This window comes from Leptonotus elevatus, chromosome 20 (genome assembly GCF_054856555.1).
Source record: "Leptonotus elevatus isolate MCC_2025b chromosome 20, RoL_Lele_1.0, whole genome shotgun sequence".
Lineage (NCBI taxonomy): Eukaryota > Metazoa > Chordata > Actinopteri > Syngnathiformes > Syngnathidae > Leptonotus > Leptonotus elevatus.
Window position 1 is genome coordinate 2901495 of NC_141258.1, and position 19189 is coordinate 2920683.

Genomic DNA, 19189 nt, shown 5'->3' on the forward strand with positions numbered 1-19189 from the left:
AAAAGAGCTTGTTGCATCATGGCCCTGGTTGATCTCTTATACTCTGCTGCCACCTGCTGGCCGTTTTTTTTTGGTCATATCTACCATTGCTTTAAGCGACCTCTTCAGGTCAGAAGCTGCATCAAGGCCTTCTGTATGCTCTAGCATAAAAAAAAAATATATATATATATATATATTTTTTTAAATATATATATATATATATATATATATTTTTTTTTTAAATATATATATATATATTTTTTTTTAAATATATATATTTTTTTTTTTACGTATTTATACGGTTTTGGGATTGAATGAGTTAAGTATAATGACGGACTTAGTATGAAATTAGGGTCTACTTTTCTGAATACAAAGTCATCGTGTTGTCTGAATTTCACCGTCTGCCATCTTGTGGAGGGGCATTTAATTTTTCTGTCACTATACGATTATGAATATATGTCATTAATCAATCCTCTTTGAGCCAATTGGATCAAAGTCAAATGAGATCATTTCCTGTAAACAATGCTTAAAGCAACTATATGGAATTGACGTTTTATGATAAACCTTTGCTAACAAACTTCACAAGCGGAGAAAGTGCAACAACCCTCAAGAGGTTCAGCTTCAGATTTTTCAGGCCGCACCGTGACTTTGAGGGAGGCGCAGAATCATGAGATCCTTCCTGAATTTGACCGCAAAAAACATACGCAACGAGTGAGGGATGGGTCACAAGATGGCGGAGTCTTTTTTTTTTTGCAAAAAGGGAGGTGGGAGGGGTGTGGACCTGTAAGGTTTGCGGACATGTATTCAACATAGTGGGGCAAATGTAGCTGACGTGCACTAGCCTAGCTTAGCTTAGCTTAGCTTAGCATTTTCCTACGCACACAGGCTTCCTGTTCCTGGCCCTCCCCCCACCCGCTATATCCAAAGTTTTGTACAAATGTTGTAAAAGTGAATAATTCCCTTTTGATTTTATAATCGTTAATGTTATGTTTTTATAAATATTATTTATTATACAATGTATATATATGTATGACTGAACCAAGATTATATATTTGAACAACAATGCTGTGTCGGCTGTTTTGCTTCACATTGACTCACACGCTGTACTACTACTGTAATACTTTTGTACATATAACAAAACAAAAAAAACACCGGACCTGATTCACTCAATTAATCATTTCATATGATTGATTTATTTATACGGTAAAAAGGTGAGTAAACAGCATAAGACACTGAGGTGTGCGGAATGATCAGGAGTACAAATGTCTTCTTCTTACTTTACATATAAAAATGACATCACTGATCATCGTCAATCACGATATACACAGATCCAGTTCACATCCCCCGTCTACGCAATATTTTTTTGTGGCGTGTGAGGGACAAGTCGAGACAAGAGGACGTTTGCGTCTTCATCATTCTAGAGGCAAACAAGTTGATCGGTTAAACAATTTGAGTGGTGATCATTCGGTCAATAACGGCAAGGCTACAAATCGCAAAACTGGCTTGCGGGTTTGTTAGCTTCTTACCTGGTGATGGGCATCTTTTTATTCTTTTTTTCTTTTTCGCCTGCGGCTCTTCTACTTTGGCGCATCCCAATGCGGTTGAATCCTGGAGGGGGAAACGGCGACGACATGGTGGTCAAATGGAGGACAGCCTTAAAAAATGATTACAATCTTTGATTCATGTCTGAATTCAGGGGCCCAAAATCACAAAGCAAGTTTTGTACAGTCCACGTAAAAAAATAATGAAATCGCAAATGCCAGCTTGAATCGACTTTTATTTTAAGGGGACATGTGGAAAATGAAATCTGGTTGTTTTATTCAGAATTTTTATTAAAATTTATTTCCCAAAGCAAATCTCTTGAATTTTCAAACCCGAGTCAGACGGAACCTGCTTTGGTGCTTCGTGCCCCCGACCCCTAACACTTACGCTCCCTCCTCATGCAGCAGATTCATGAACTTCCGAAGTCTGTATTGGGGAGTCATCTGAAAGCACGAGAGAGGAGAAAGTGAGCAGCTTACCTTCACGAGTGATCCTCAACGACCAGGAGTCGCTCGTCCCCCCCCCCCCCCCGCCAAAAAAAAGAGCGAGGAAGTGACTGTTGCCGTGGCGACGCAAAGGATAATGTTCGCGGCGTCTCAGGACGCGCAGGTCCGGGACGGGATGGGTGGGGGTACTAAACATGGCCGTCGTAATGAAAACCACAGCAATTACACAACACGCTTTTTCAAACTTGGTTTCTGCAGGGGATATTTTTCTCCCTCAGAATCCGAAAACGAATTAAAATATAACCTCATCATCACATCAGATCTTTCAATTAGGCCAAAAAAGTAATGCAGGGAAGAGTAATGAGCAATTACGACTCCTGGACCTCTCTGGGACCCGAGTTTGAGAATCACGCTTTTTTCATTTGAGACTTCTGACTTCTAACAATTTCGGGACATTTTTGTCAACATTTTATGGTAATTTTAGGGATTTCTTCTTTTGTTTTTTGACATTTGAAAGGTACCTTTTGAACATTTTCTTTTCTTCCTTAAAAAAAAAAAAAAAAAAGCAATTTTACTTTTTGGAACATTTTTAGGTAATTTTTACAACTTTTTCATCTACCTCTATTTTTTTTGGCCCAAAAGTAATGCAGGGAGGCGTAATTATAAATTATGACTCGTAGACCTCCGGGGACCCGAGTTTGAGAATCACACTTTTAGAGCGTTTTTTTTTAAATATTTTATGATGAATGTATAAAAAAAAAGAAAAAAGTATCAAAACACAACTCGAAGGCCAAACCGCGAGCCCCTGTGGGCTATATGACAAATCTCTAGGAGGGGTGGGGGGGGGGGGGGGCGTTATGTCCTAGTGAATTAAAGGCATATGTTGGTTGAATCTGCCGTCCCCTCGCCACCCTCGAGGACGCAGCGGGATGCTTCGGGACTTTTGGGGAAGCGTCCCCGTGAGGCAGGACACGTGACCGCCACTTGGCCAGTCGCACGTTGTCAAGTTTGAGCGTACTGGAAGTGGAAGTGGTGACCTAGAAGCGTTCGCAACAAATCATCAGGCGAAGCCGCACACATTTTTCATTGGACTCAACACATGGCGGTTTGCGAGCGGCGGCGGCGGCGGCGGGGACGCTCTGGCGACCAGATGTGGAGGACGGACGTCGGCAGAACGCGCCGGCAGAGGGGTGGGACGCTGATGTCCTTGGCGTGCAACTTGTTGCCATCGACTTTATCACAATCATTTTTTTATTGACTATAATTTAGCGCTCAAGAGCCAAAACGTGTATGTACAGTTAATATAAAAACTCTACACACCCCTTTTCAAATGCCAGGTTTTAGTCATGTAAAAATGAATGACACCAACATTTTCCACTATTAATGTGACCTATGACCTGTACAACTCGATTGGAATAACAATCTTTTCGAGGGGAGAAGTAAAAAAAGTAAAAAAAACAAAAAACAACAACTGAGGTAATTCAGTTGCACAAGTGTGCACACCCTCATATAAATGTTCAGAATAAACCGATTCCATCCAAACTCATGTTAAATGGGAGTATCCATTTAAACCGTTTAGCTGTTCTAGTAGGCTTTTTTTTTAATTAAAAGAATTTTTTTTTTATTAAAAAACAACAACTTACCGTAATAATAATATCATAATTTTGATCAAAAGTGAGCTAATAGTTACTTGTTGTAGTTGACTGAATACATCATCGCTTCTTCTTCTAACGAGATCACTCTCACCCTCTCGCTCGTACCTGAGTGGCCATCTCGATGAGCATGATTAATTTCTTGATGCCGATACTGAGGACCCGACCATGGCAGGCGAAGGCGATGGCCTCCATGTCGTTCTCGTTGAAGCTTCCGAGCACCTTGAGAGCAACAAAGACCAGAAAGTTCAGCGTGTCATCCACGAGTTTGACATTTGTGGAAAATATTTGGAATGAGAAATAATTGATATGATTGATTTTGTATTGTGTGTGTGTGTGTTGGTGTGTGTGTGTGTGTTACCTCCAGGGCCCCGACCAGCTCCTCGCTGCTGGAGATGTTGGGAATGTGGATGGTGGTGCTGAAGGAGTTGAGCATCTCCATTTCCTGGAGGACGTCTTTGCGGCTGCTGGTGCCGATGATCAGCAGCTTGCGACCCTGAAAGGCAGTCGAATGTTTTTTTTTTTCAAGTTACGAGCCGTTGCGTCCATTTTGGGTGAAAATAAACGGAGCCGTCAACATCGTGTAATGCCCTCGCATTGGGGCAAGGCGAGCCATACATATAATATTGCATTTGTAAGACATTGGTGACCGCTCAATGCATTTTTCTTTTCATATTAAAAGCTATCTAATCTTTAACATGAAGTCGCTTGTGAAATTCTGCACATTTTTAAAATTGTAAAATACAACTTGACCCAAGTCTCAACAAATATATGCATTATTATTAAAATTATTGCTGCAAAATTTTGACGTGGACATGTCTGCTGCATTGCGACTGAAATGACCCCAATACAGGCTTTCCAAATAAGGGGCGGTCATTAATGGCACGTTAAAAAAAATGTGGCGTCTAACTCTAATTTTGATGATTGTTGGGGGGGGGGGGGGTCTGGAAAAGGCATAACAATGCATTTCGACGGGGAAATTCATTTGAAAAAAGCTTGGTCGCGGAAGGTGATGTTTGAAGCGCCGAGCAGAGAAGACGGGCGAGCGAGGGCGAACGACGCGAGGACGACCGCAGAGCGGCAGACAAACATGAGCCAGGAAGAAAGAAAATAATTGTAGCTGCGCTAAGCCGGCGAGCTGGAGGAGGACCAGGCGAAGGAGCGGCAGGAGAGTGGCGAGCAGACAGGGGGATTATGGCCGCCGGCCGCACCCCCGCGGCGTGGGGGGTTGCGACGCTGCATGCAGATGAGGTGCCACACAGGCGGCGGCGCTGCCAGGTCCCGGTTCTCTCACAGAGCCCATTCTCCTCCGTGTCGCCCCGGCCTCCCCCCGGCCCCCGGCGCCCCGCTGGGCCCGGCGCTTCTCATGCACATGCGGGCTATACAGCGCGCCATCCGCTCATTCACAAACCCGGCAACGAGCCGCGGGCGCAGCCACGGCGAGGGACGGCCCTCGGCCGCGCCATTCACTCGGAGCACAACAAACACTAACAAGCGTCCCCTCGCGCAACTGCGGCTCTCATGCCACTCGCAGCCCAGCCGGGGCCGGGCCGGGGCCGGGCCGGGCCGGGCCCCCGCTGGCGCACGCGTGATCTGCTGCCCTCTCTCTGCCGCCGCCGGAGCGGCAGCCCCAAGCGTTACCTTGGGAGGAGTCTTCTTGAGGAGGACCAGCAGAGCCTGCAGCACCAGGTTGGAGAAGCGAGGGCCGATGGGCACGTAGTCTGAATTCAGCAAAAGGAGAGGCAAACGTGAAGAGAAAAAGCAAAAAGCAGCGGGATGTCGTCAAAAAGGGCTCGGCCCCGCGTACCCAGCAAGCGCTCGATGTCGTCCACCACGATGCAGCTGAGCTGAGACTTGTAGGCGTCCTCGAATATCTGAGACCGCAAGAGACTCACAATCAAGGAGACGCCGCCAAGTTGGATGTGCATTTAGTTGTTGGTGCTCAAAAGGTCAACGAATGCAAATCATGCGATGATCAGGAAATGATCTACGGTCTGAAAATGATTTCTTCACATCGTGTTCCTTTATGTCAGCGACATATAGTGACAGGCAGAGGGAAAAATTCAACCCGCCTTTAACACAACAGAACACTTTGTTAAATATACTGTATAATATGTAAAATGGTTGATTTGACTATTTAATTTACAATGAACAAATTAGGCTACTAATATATTTTTTATAAAACCCTGTACTATTTATTGTTTCCAATCATTTAATGAAATGATTCAGTTCGGATTAACGGATGTACATGTATAATTGTTTTGTATTATTTTTATTTGCTTTTATGACAAAAAAATAACTTTCCTTAATGTAGTTTTATTTATTTTACTGAAGGTTTTGTTTTATTTACAACAAATCAATCGACCTATTTGTTTAGCCCTAATATATAAATGTGAATTAATGCAATAAAATGTTAAATGGATATGTATTTTTTTATTTTATATCATTTACAATAATAATTAAATCATTTAAATATGTTAAATGTACATGTAAAAGTGTTTACGATATATTCTTTATGATCAAAAATAATAATTGTTTTTAAAAAATAAATTAAAATTGTTCATTTTAACAAATTTATTTAAAAATATATATTTTTTTTAATATATATATTTTAACCAATGTAATATTGTTAATCTTACAATATTTTTTGCTTCATTATTAAAATAAATAAATCCACCAATTTGTTTAAAAAAGGAAACTTCATTTGAATGATCCCATTTTTGGATCAAACCGACTAAATTATAAATATAACATAAGCGCTCGGAGGGCCTCATTAAAGAATGAGGATGATTAAACGTATTTAGATCATCCGCGGACCTTTTCATTTTGTTGTTTGGTTTGTTTTGTGATTTTGGAATTTAGCTATCCGGATTTTAAAAAGAATGAAAAATGTGGAGTGGACTTGGCCATACTTGGCCCACTCTTACGTAACAGTAGCAATAGTGACCTTTTTAATGGCCTGGCATTTGGCGATCTCCGAATGTCCGATCATCTTGTCAGGCGAGCAGATTTTGATGAAAGGAAACTGCGAGTTCTCGGCGATCTTGGCCGCCAACGCCGTCTTCCCGCTGTTGGGCGGCCCTGCGCGTTCAAATCACGAGAGCCGTCCGTCACGCGTCGCTGCCGACGGCCGCGTGTATGCGCGCATGTTTGTGCGGTACCCTCCAGCAGCACGGACACCAGCGGCGTGTGTTCGCTGTTCTTGGTCTGCTGCACCAGCAGCCCGCCGTCCTCCAGCACCGCCGACACCGGGTCGCCCCAGCGGATGATGCCGTTCATGATGTAGCTGGTGTAGTCCTCCTGGTTGCTGCCGAACGCCTGCAGAGGACGCAGTAATAAGCCTGCATGTTGGTTTTTTGTCTTCCCGTTGCAAATAGGGCTGCTCGATTGTGAGGGGGGGAAGAAAAAAATCACGATTATTTTGCCGATACAGTGTTCTCTCATTTTCCGCTGGGGTTAGGTTCCACAACGTGAATTTTAGAAAAATAGGTACATTATTTAAAATTAAAAAAAAAAAAGAATGAAAAATTGCACACACAAAAAATCTGCGAGGCGGCAAAAAGTGAACCGCGTAATTGAAACGATTATTTATTTTTTGGTACAAAACAAGAAAATGTTATTAACCATTTAAAAATATTAAGACCAATTTAAAAAAAAAAATAATAATAATAAACAATAATTATGTAAGTTCCTTTTGGACCAGACAGAATTTATAATAATATATAAACTGTATTTATTTATGTTGGTAAAAAGTGTGCAGTTGGGCTGAATAAAATATTAATCATACACATGTAATAATTGAAATCACAATTAGGACGATCATTTATTTTTGGGTACAAAACAAGAAAAAGTTTAAATGTAAAAAACAGCTAAAAAATATTAAGAGAAATAAAATAATTTGAAACACTCCTTTTGGATGAAACAACATTTGTGAAATGTGTTATTTTAACATTTTTATAAGGCGCAAAGTGTATCAATTTAAACAACTAAAAGGTTTCTATTAACTCATTTGCTCCCCAAAACGTATAAATACGTTCTATTTTAAAATGTCCCAAAGACGTATTAATACGTTTTTTAAATGTTTTTTTTATGCTAGAGCATACAGAAGGCTTTGATGCAGCCTCTGAACTGCAGAGAATGGGTGAAGCAATTATAGTAATTAGAAAAACGGCCAGCAGGTGGCAGCAGAGTATAAAAGATCAACCATGGCACAAGCTCTTTTTGACAGTGTTTTCACCAGGAATGTGAATAATAAGGAAACTTAGCTAAATTCTAATGCCAATTGCTACAAAATGGAAACAGATACAAATATAATTTTTTCCTGATGAAAGAAGGGACTCCTTTGGTAGGATCCATGTTTTTATAACAATAGAACACAATATTCTGTGGGCCTTGCAAAATCAGTCAAAATCCAGTAAAACAGCCGGGAGCGAAGGGGGTTGCTTCAGTGAAAATGGCTGGGAGTTAATAAAATGTTTATGCCGATTTTGTAATTGTGGAGTGTAATCATTGAAATTGTAATTGAATTTCAATTGATTGCACAGCCCTAGTGGCAAATGTAAAGACCATTCGTCCTTGATGACTTCCCTCAACTGCTAACGACGAGACGTCCAACTTACAGGTTTGATGTCGTTGTCCAGCGAGGCCATAAAGTCCAGCCTGCTGACCTTCAGCTTCTCGGCCGTATCGATGTTGACCTCCACCGTGTTGCTGGCCTGAAACACACAATCGCACACACATGAATGAGACGCGCATATTGCCATTGCTCAACTGCACAGAGTGCAAAGGTCAGACGGAGACGACCCCGGCGAAGAATACGAGCTCACACGGGGCACCAGACGTCTCGGCCGGCGTACGTCAACACCCGCTAATATCTGCGTGTGTGCGTGCGTGCGTGTTCAAGTGTTTTGTCAGCTGTGCAGACTTGAACTTCACAATGATGAGGTGCCATTTTCTCATGATAACAAGCACCGGCAACTACATCAAAAAATAATAATTCATTACTTCAACTTTCAGCATCTTTAAAAAAATAATAAAAAATACAGATTACCGATTCATCAGACAATTATTTAAAAATATATATATATATAATGCATAAAAGATGCTAACTTCCGGTTAGCATTTGAATGGGATCGTCCCTTCGCTTTTAGCATTAGCGCTAGGCTAGCGATGTTTTAAAACAAAGCATGTTTTGTATTAAATATACAATGGATGCTATTCTTATTGTCGTGTGATTCGTTTTACAGTTAACTCCAACTGGGGTGTCATTAAACAGCTTAAAGGATGCTTGGGAGACGACAGAATGAGCAGAATAACATGCGTTACACACTAGCTAGTTGCTAATGCTACGCAAGCAAAATGGTGCATTCAGGGTACTTTCACAGCGTCTGACACTTCGGTTTTCTTCGTTTATAACGTTTTAAGGGGAAAATAGATTGCTTTGGCAGATGTTTGAAGGGCAATAATCGGCGGCCGAGATAATTAGCCAATTTATTTCAACAGTTTTTCTTTTTATCTAAAATTGTTCTTGTTGTTTTCTGCTGATGCCATGTTTATTGTCATGTTGATGTCATATGCAAATTTCCTGGGCGGGATCAATAAAGTGATATTTTGTCTTTACATGAAACGGCATAAAAAATATCAAAGACAGCTGCGAATAAAATCAATGATGTCATCGGTTAATGAACTACGACTTGTCTACCATATTGAGTCGTTCGACTCCTAATATGGACGCAGGAAGTTTGGTCGCCGACCTTAATATGTCTGTTCATGGCGGTGGACTGCGCCGCCCTGACCAGGCCTTCCAGCTCGGCCCCGCTGTAGTTTTTGGTCTCCACGGCGAGCTCTACGATGTCCACGTCGCTGGCCAGCAACTTGAACTGCCGCATTTTTATCGTGTGAATATTCAGGATCTGAACGCGACCTTTCTCATCCGGCAGGCCTGAAAGCGGGAAGAAGGCGCGTTTTCATGACAGGGTGGACGTCGTCGTCGTCGTCGTCGTCGTCGTCGTCGTCGCCAGTGAGACGAGCCGAGTATCGTCTCTCTGCGCTCTTACCGATCTCCATCTTGACTTCCAGCCTCCCGGGCCGCAGCAAGGCCTCGTCGATCAGGTCCGGCCTGTTGGTCATACCTGAAGGAACAAAAAAAAAAAGTCCGATGGACAGAGGTACCTCCGCCATTTACTTGAACATTGTCCAAGATGCCACAAGATGGTGCTAAAGCAACCTTTATTGTCAAAAGAGCCATTTTAGGCCAAATAAAGAAATAAATAAAAAATTGTGATGAACGAAACAGTGTTAGTGTTGTACTGAGGGGGGCCAATAGCCAAATTTTCATAAATGTTTTAGACTTTTCTGCCATCTCTGTTAAATTTCTAACATTATTGGCAATTTTATGGACATTGGGCAATTTTCTGCCTCTCTTTTTTCTTTTTGCAAATTTGATGGCTAGTTTGGACATTTTTTTCCTGCTTTTTTTGCTATCAATTTTTGGACATTTTTGTAGACATTTGATGGTAATTTTAGGGATTTCTTCTTTTGTTTTGGGAAATTTGATAGGTAATTTTTGAACATTTTCTTTTCTGCCTTTAATAAAAAACTATTTTCTGACTATTTGGAATGCCAAAGACATTTCATGCTAAATTTTCTGCCTTTCGTCTTTGGACATTTAATGCTTTTTTTATTCAATTCTCTGACATTTTTAGCAATTTCGTGAAGATTTGATGCTAATTTTCTGCTTTTCCTCTTCCTTTTTGGACATTTTATGGTCACTTTTTGGATATTTTTAAGCAATTTTTAAAACTTTTTCATCATTTCACCTGTCTATTTTCTGACAAATTAAAAAATGTGAACAGTTTTTGAATACTTAAAGTAGCACTAAGGAATTTTTTAACCTTCATAAAATATTTTCATAACTTTTCTGATCAAACATTGACTTAAAACTAGTTGAATGGTGCCTTTGCCATGGCCTGAGGGGGTCTGTATAATTTTTAGTGGCACCAAGCAACTTTGAGGAGGATGGTAGGAACACTGCCACACAAAAAAACTACAAATGTGCTGACTGCTTCACGGCATACGTCACTTCCACCTTGACGGAAGTCAATTTGAATGTCGACGCACAATTACTGCTTTCCTGGCAGAAGCTGCAAAACAACTGAAAAGAAAAAAGGAAGCTACCCGGATAAAAGGACAGTCAAGGACCAACATTAGCCTGTTTTTCACTTGCTAACGTGAGCTCAAAAATGTCCTCATGGGAAATGTGGTCTTCCTTCAGGCATAACATTACCGCTTTTGTCCATATGGTGCCGCCATAATCAACATAAACTGAAAGTTCCTTAGTGTTGCTTTAATTATTATTTTTTATACAAATTTCTTTATTTATAATTAGTTTAAAAAAACATTATACATTTTTATTTCATCATTAATTCATGTAAAGAATATTTTATCTGAAAAATACAAATAAATATGTAAAAAAAAATAGGAATGGCTTCAATTTTGTTTTGTTTTTTAAGAGATAGGTTAAAAAAACAAAAAAAAAATGAGAATATTGAGACTATATGAGGATATCCATGCGTTACCGATAACCAAGATGTTGTTGAGCTGCTCCACGCCGTCCATCTTGGACAGCAGCTGGTTGACCACCGTGTCGTGCACGCCCGTGCTGCCCGCCATGCTTCCTCGCTGCTTGCAGATGGCGTCGATCTCGTCCAGGATGATGATGTGCAAGCCGCTGTTGGGGCCCAGCTATCGACAGTTTGAACGGGGACACGTTAAAAAAAAATTTTTTAATCAATCTTTGTGGATGCTTGCATTTTGTCAAATACATCATTTCAAACTGAAACGGCGTGACGACTACTTTTGATAAGTCTCCAAGAATATTCCTCCGGATTGTGTCTGAATAATAGTCAAATGTCACATTTTTAGCATCCTTCATCATGACTGGTGAAAGGCTGGGGTGGGGGTGTGGGGGTGGGGGGGGGGATTTTCCCCTCCATCCACACAGCTGTCAGTGCAGCATTTAAAGCAGCTGCGTCAAAGAAGCGCCTCATTAGGTGGTGAAGACTGAGGTTCGACGCCAGTGTCTCGCTATCCAAACGGACCACCACTGTCCACCACATGGTGAAAAGTTATCAACATCTCGCTTCGCCTAAAGGGCAGATCTGTCCACTCCTGCACAAATTACGTGTTCAGATAAATCATGTTGATGGAAGTGAGGTCAGTGCATACGCGCTCAATTTGTGCAAGCTGGCGTTACTACGTGCGTGCGCTGGGAACCCTTCTCCAAAAGTCGCTCCAAAATTGCCGACTCACTAAAATCTCTCAATTCCAAACTGGATGATTGCCGGACGGATCCCCTCCTCACCCTCTTCTGCTCATCCTCAGCGTCGGCAAACAGCTTGCGCACGTTGGCCTCCGACTCGCCCACGTACTTGTTGAGGATCTCGGGCCCGTTGACGATTTTGGGCTCGCGGGCGTTGAGCATCTTGCCGATCTGCCGCGCCATCAGCGTCTTGCCGCAGCCCGGCGGGCCGTACAGCAGGATGCCCTTCACGTGCTTGCAGCCTGCAGCCAAAAAACCACGTCAGTCGTTCGCAGCATCGCGATGCAAACGTACGATAAGTGTAAAACATGATCATGGAATTATTTCTAAACTCATTCAAACCCAAAAACGTGTAACCCCCTTCGCTTAGAGCAATGGTAGTTATTGCAAAAAAAAATAAAAAATTGGCCAGCAGGTGGCAGCAGAGTATAAGAGATCAACCAGGGCACAAACTCTTTTTGACAGTGTTTTCACTAGGAATGTGAATAATGATGAAACTTTTGACTATTTTACTAATGTCTTTTTGGAATTGTCTTTTGAATACGTGTAGCCATGTCAGCTAGTCTGCGGCTAACGTTAGCTCGCGACCCAACAGAAATACCAAAGTGCATTTTTGGAAAACATTGGGAATGCTGCTATTAAAAGTATTAACTCATTTGCCCTTAAAAACCTATAAATATGTTCTATTTTAAATATGACCATGCTCCAAAAGACGTATTTATACGTTTTTATGTTGTTGTTGTTGTTTTGTGCAAGAGCATACAGAAGGCTTTGATGCAGCCTCTGCAAAAGAATGCTTGAAGCAAAGGTAGTTATTACAAAAACGGCCAGCAGGTGGCAGCAGAGTATAAGAGATCAACCAGGGCCATGTTGCAACAAGCTCTTTTCCCCACTGTTTTAAACAGATTTATGAATAATGATGAAACTTAGCTATATTCTAATGCTAATTGCTGCAAAACGGAAACAGATAGAAATATACTTTTTTTTTCCTGATGAAAGAAGAGACTCTAATCTTTCTTTTGGTAGGCTCCGTGTTTTATAGCAAGAAAACACAATCTTCTGTGGGCCTCGCAAAAATCTGTCAAAATCCAGTAAAACAGCCGGGAGCGAAGGGGGTTGCTTCAGTGAAAATGCCTGCGAGTGAATGAGTTAAATTCATCCATTATTGGCTGCCAGATTTTGACATGTGTCCAAACGCTGTACATGGACATTAGCATTGAGCGTCGGACTTTCCGACTCTGGCTGCAGATCATCAGCGTGCTGTCAGGTGACGTGACCTCGGCGGACAGTGTGGCTTTCATGGCGGCCGTTTGCACCTGCGCCATGACATTTGGGCTAATTGAGAGGCCCGCTGATAAACATCTGCGCTGCCATTTGCGGAGGAGCGGCCAGGTGGGAAGTCGACTTCGGCGCCAGAGCCCGGGTGACCTCGGCAGGAGTCAAACGGCTTCGTAAAGCAACGCTCGCACCCGAAAGGCGCGCACTGCAGACGCCCCCTCCCCGCTGTGCCTTCCCCCTTGCTGTCAGCACCTGTCCACCCCATGCAGGCCAATTAGAGCTTTACCTTTAGCGGGACGGGCTATCAGGGCCTGGCATCTCAGTGCAGCGGCCATCTGGACACAGCCAAAGGCCGACTCCTGCGCACCAGCGCGCGGCTAAAGGTCGACATCAGCAATGTGTATGTGTCGGGGGGGGTTGTTAGGGACTTAAGGTTTCTAACGAAAACTACAGGGAGCCCAGGGCTAAAAGGTTAACTGGCAACTCAAACAATTCAAAACAATTCAAAAGTTACAGATTGACTTTCTTTTCTTTGATCCTTCCTCTGGTCTCCTGACAATTTCACAAATAGCGGGATTCTGAGGTATTTGGTTAAGGTGAAGGGTATGGGATTTTTTAACAGGTTTCAGGTGAATTAATGAGCACAAACTCACACGCACGCACACAGAATTAAAATAATTAAATTAAATTAACAAAAATAAAAAGAGAGAGAGCAATGATGATGATGATGAAGAATCGGTAAGATTGCTGAGCTCTCTCAAAAAAAGGAAAGAAAAAAAAGTTACCAATTGTTTTCAAGGATAGTTTTCCAAAACTTCTAAACATCTGGAATGTTACATTTTCACTTAGTTTTCATTTCAAACCAAAACAAAAAGGTGTAGAGTTCCCAGGGAAAAAAGAACATTGAAATAGTTGACACAAATTGATCTCTTATCGGCTGTTAGATTTGCAAAAAAGGCTGACGCCGATATCCGTCAAAATGCCGAATATCGACACCGATAATCAGTCTATCTCTAGTATATTGTAAAATAGAACGCACTATAAATATTCATGCAAAAATAATTACTACTTTCCTATTTGTCATTTTATAACACTCTAGACTTATTGATATGTACATACAGTCATTTTTAATGCAATCATTTTAAGAATGTTCCACAGAAAATTTTTCCAAAATCGGCGAGTTCACGAAAGGCAATGAGCAAATCGGTGAGAGTTCTTTCTTTTGAACAGGTCCTCACAAGTCTTGAGGATCAGGACTGATGTGTGAGAAGCAGATGAGTCATGAAGAAGAAGAGTTGTGAATCATGTGACACACGTCAGACGCGAGCCTGCGTGCTACTCGCCAATTATGACAGATGACACATTCACCTTCAAAAGGTGCCTCGTTTTGGATTTAAGGATTTATAAACGCCGTGAATGGATTTGACGTCTCGTTATAATCCGGTCCTGACAGCAGTTACTCTTCTTCAATTCAATTAAATAAACTCTTTTTTTTTTTTTTTTTTTAAGTCTGTCCACGCATGCAAAGTCGTTGCCTGTCATGTGTGTGCCCGAGCAACAGGTGGCGCTGCGACAGGAACTCACCCATCTGTTCCACGATGTCCGGAGGGAAAACCCGCGAGGCGAAAGCTCGGCGGAAGATGTCGGAAAACTCCTTGTCGAGGCCTCCGATGCCCATTTTCTCAAAGTTCCAGTCGGGACTGATGATGGACTGGCGAGACTCTCTGGTCTTGGATTTCCCTGTGAGGCGGTTAGCCAAACATGTCATTAAAAACAAAACAAAAAAAAACATTTATTATTACCATAAGTGGGAGATTTCAGTTACACAACTTGGCTTGAGTTGCCAATTTTAGGATCTTGACTTTGACTTGACATTTCGTGGGGTCTTTTGATTTTTTTGCCACAGAAACTTGAAGGTTAAGAACCTCTTTGGAAGATGATCTACTCCAATAGTGCCGCAACCACTCAAATAGAACCTCCCATGCAGTCGAGGAATTCTAAATGTGAGCACAGTGCCCCCTTGTGGTCATATAGAAGACTGTCATCCCATCCTGGCGATAGTGGCTGTTCTGGGAATCACTCATTTATTCCTTCATTATTACTTCATGCTAGAAGTGTGATTTTTATTCTCCTGACTTTTTTTTTGCCGAGAAACAACTCCCACATAATAATTTGTTTCCATATTATATTATCATATACACCAGAAGACCTGGGTTCAAACCCCGCTTGGACAACTCTTCAGCTAGTGCAGCGGAGCTTTGACCGGTAAACAGGAGGCGATGGTTCGAAACGCACCTTCACCACTTAATAATTACTAGTAATACTACTTTGTCATTTCCATATCATTTATCCTTCAATTTCCTTCATAAGCATTTTCAGCTTTCAGCATTTCTGCAGAAATTGCACACAAAAAATGTCATCATTCACTACACAAAAGGCAAAAACCACAGCTCACCAATCAGCGTCATGGAGGAACTCTCCGCCTTCTCAAAGATCACCTGACTATTTGCCAGCAACAAGCCGATCGCAATCTGAGGGAAAGACGCGTTATTATGATTAGCAATAGCGCGACGCCATTGAGCATGAAGTCATTGTTGAAGGCATCCGAAAAAGAAGGGCACCTTTGGTTTTTTGATGGAGGAGCTCTGGACACCCTTTAGGATGCTGGGGTCCATGCCCTCCATATCTTTCACCAGCACGTCAAATGGCTTATCGCCAAACTTAAACACCATCTGTAAAGTTCACATTGATAAGATTTCAGTGCACGGAGGATTCAAAATGATTCTCATGCCCCGACTCAAGTCACCGATACGGGACGAGCGTCTGCTACCTGCTGGCCCGTGGTGAAGGCCTGGTGGTTGAACTGCTGAATGAAGTCGTTGGCCATCACGTCCGAGTCGTACGGATTGCTGTCGGCGTTCTTCTTCTGCAGGAAGTCGATCTCCACCGTCATGGCGCTGATGCACTGCTTGGACTTGTCAAACGTGTAGTTGGAGACTGCATGACATATATGAGGTTGATGATTGCAAAAAAAAAAAATTTGTCAGTTCTCAGGGAAACTCAAGAAAAAAAAAATCATTAAGTGGAAAAACTACAGTAGCATAAGTATTAGGGGTGTGCCCCCCCTCCCCCAAAAAACCAAATCGATTATCATTCAGAATCGATTTTAAATGTCCCAAAATCGATTTTATTTAAATTATTTTATACTGTCTCGCCTTTGTCTTTGTGTGCCTTCATTTGGAACGCTGTTCATGTTGTACCCGGTTTGGCCACTGAGGGGCAGTGTGGTTCCACGCGGTCTAATACACTGTTAAGTTGCAGCCACATTAGAGAGTGGAAAGGAAAAAGTCAACATCAAGTTATTCCAATAAAAGTCTTTTTTTTTTTCTCCCCAGCGTGGAGCCGTTCTTTTGAGTGATAAAAGTGCCGCGAGTAGCGCGCTAATTAGCATTAGCGAGTCAGACTGGAGTAGATCATGACGATTCCTTGCACATCTATAGATTGAAGCAAAAATCGTTCTTAATCGAAAGTCGATTCTGAATCGAATCGCAGACCCCAACACTGGAATTGGATCGAATCGTGAGACAGTGAAAGATTCCCACCCCTAATAAGTATTTATGCTGCCCCCACGTGGCCAAAGTGTACAAACCAGGAAGAGTAGCACAAAATTAAATTTAATCCCCCCCAAAAAAGTGACAAAAACTGCTTAATTCTTTACATTATATTTAATGATGTCATTCCTGTATGTTTTTCTAAAGTAAAATATTCTAGAGTTATATTTTTCTTATTAACAAATTTTTGCTCAAACGGATTTATGGCAATTGCATTTATTTCAATAAGGAAATGAATATAGAAAATTGCACTGGATCTCATGCAAACTTTTGATTGACACTACATCTGTTGCATTGGATCTCAAGTGTACCTAATGTAGTGGCCTAATCTTTTTAGCTCACCTTCCACTTCTTGTCCGATAGACAGACCGGCCCATTTTCTCTGTTTGGAGGGGGGAAAAAAAAAATAGTACACAAGATGGACTTTCATTGCTTTTAAGTCACAACAACGTAGGGTTAGCAGCCTCGAAAGCAGATGTAAAGTCGGGCGGAAGAACAAACAGAAGGAAGAGCGGGTTAGAGAGTACCTGCGGGCTGGTGAGGAGGCAGCGGCCCGTGTTAAAGATGGACGGAGAGGAGGCCAAGTTAAAAGGAGGAAAAAGCAATTTGTTACAAGCGAGAGTGAGCGCACACACACACACACACACACACACACACACACACACACACACACACACACACACACACACACACACACACACACACACAAAGCTAAATTTTACGGTGAGTTTAGAACGATGATGAAGGTAGAAGAAACAAACGTGTTCATTCCGCTCCTAAAACGGGCTACACGCACACTCACGTAGATGTTAAAAAGCAACATGCGTGTTTCCCCGCTTAAACTGACAAGAGCCAAAAGTGACAAGAGCGACCCCTAGTGGCAAGATGCGGAATGCCAGGCCGGTTTAGGTGGTCCGGGAGCTGTACCTGTGGGAGACTAAAGGCGATGCTGCCCATGTTGACGCTTTGATGCGTCTTCAAGGTGAACACATACTTCTGGGTTAGGTTGCGCACAGTCACGTGTCTGAGAGGAACGAGAAATAATGAGATGAATTGAGACATGACAAACGTTGACGTATGTCGAGAGACTGAAGAACTCACTGCTCAAATTGAGGCTCCTTCTCGTTGATGATGGCACAGTTGGTGAGGGACAATTTGTCCGTCGGGCATCGCGCCGCCTGCATTAGCTGAAGAAAGATGATGGACAAATCAATCCCTTTTATATCAACAGAGAATAACACATACAATACAGCAACACCTTGATTTACCAATATACCACTTTTTTTTTTTTTTGTTATAAGCCGCCATTGCTCTGAGACCCTAATTTAAATCATACCCCTTGATTAAAACCCTAACTACAAACCATAACTTGAAACCTGGCTAAAACTTTTTAAAACCACAAACCTGGCTTGAAATCTTAGTTGTAAAAACACATTTAAAAAAGCTACGTTGATTGTTGATCAATTGGTGATGACGTAATACGTTGACGTCAACTAAACCGGAAGTTAATCCTTGCTGGCATTTAACTTCACTAATTAAACTCGACAAACGCCTCATAATGACCAGAAAGATAAATATTAGATGTTTAATGTTGAGGCTAAACACAAAGAATGGTCGTATTGTATTTAAAATATGCAAAATAGAAACACAAGGTACTTTGTTGACATACGTCCGTAGCAGTGCTTGAAAAAGCTTTGCTGACGTAAACAGTCGCTGGTGAAATGTGCTAAGTAAAGCGTTGCAGCGCTATTAAACTTGTTCACAAACTTCTTTTGAGCCGGACAGAACACTTATTGGTGCGGTCGACTGCTCCGGGGCAACTCTTAGCACATTTAAGTGGCAGCTAAATCGTGCTAGCAGAGAAAGTGGTCATAAGGTTTCGCTTTCCGGACTGCCAACTTTTGAATGACAAGTGTTCTTGCAACCACAGAATTTTTCAGTCCTCTAAAATACAAAATTTAACCTCCCCCGTATGTAATGTAGGTTGGCTTGTTCGTAAACTGTACATTCCATAGATACTCACCCTCGTAGTCATCTTTGTGTTGAGATTTTTTTGTTTTTGCGCTGATTCGAGGGCAAAGAAATTAAGTTTTTCTTCCGCTGACAGAACAACCAACTGCGGTTAAACCTCGCGATATGGGACGAGATCTCGTGGCGTCACGTGACAAACACGTGTCTCTGATGTCACCGCATACAGGAAGTCTCGGAACAGTTTTTTTTTTACCGAGATACAATCTTTTTTCTTTTTTCAATTAAACTAATAAGGCACACATGTATCATCAAATGACAAATTACTTGACAAAGATTGAGCAAAAGTATTCTAACAATATAATTGAACATATAAAATAAAAGGGAAAAAAC

At 41.9% G+C, this 19189-nt stretch overlaps 1 protein-coding gene across 2 annotated transcripts; it reads right to left on the reverse strand.

The window, feature by feature from the left end:
• Positions 1-1140: 1140 nt before the first annotated feature.
• LOC147156392 (vesicle-fusing ATPase-like) lies at positions 1141-18971 on the reverse strand. Of its 2 annotated transcripts, XR_015091824.1 has the most exons (22): positions 18852-18971; positions 17930-18015; positions 17756-17852; positions 17171-17210; positions 16048-16214; positions 15839-15949; positions 15673-15748; positions 14802-14957; positions 11982-12181; positions 11197-11362; positions 9676-9750; positions 9373-9560; positions 8239-8334; positions 6781-6937; positions 6567-6700; positions 5427-5493; positions 5261-5340; positions 3981-4115; positions 3728-3841; positions 1909-1964; positions 1506-1587; positions 1141-1396 (listed from the first exon to the last, which is right to left on the reverse strand). XR_015091824.1 is itself a non-coding variant. In XM_086065058.1 (20 exons), the coding sequence occupies exons 1-20, from the start codon at positions 18861-18863 to the stop codon at positions 1905-1907; spliced, it is 2217 nt and encodes a 738-aa protein (XP_085921184.1). In that variant the 5' UTR covers positions 18864-18971. The 2 variants fall into 2 exon arrangements, 1 of the variants encoding a protein (XP_085921184.1); XM_086065058.1 differs by lacking the exons at positions 1141-1396; positions 1506-1587 and having other exon boundaries at positions 1905-1964.
• Between the last annotated feature and the right edge of the window lie 218 nt (positions 18972-19189).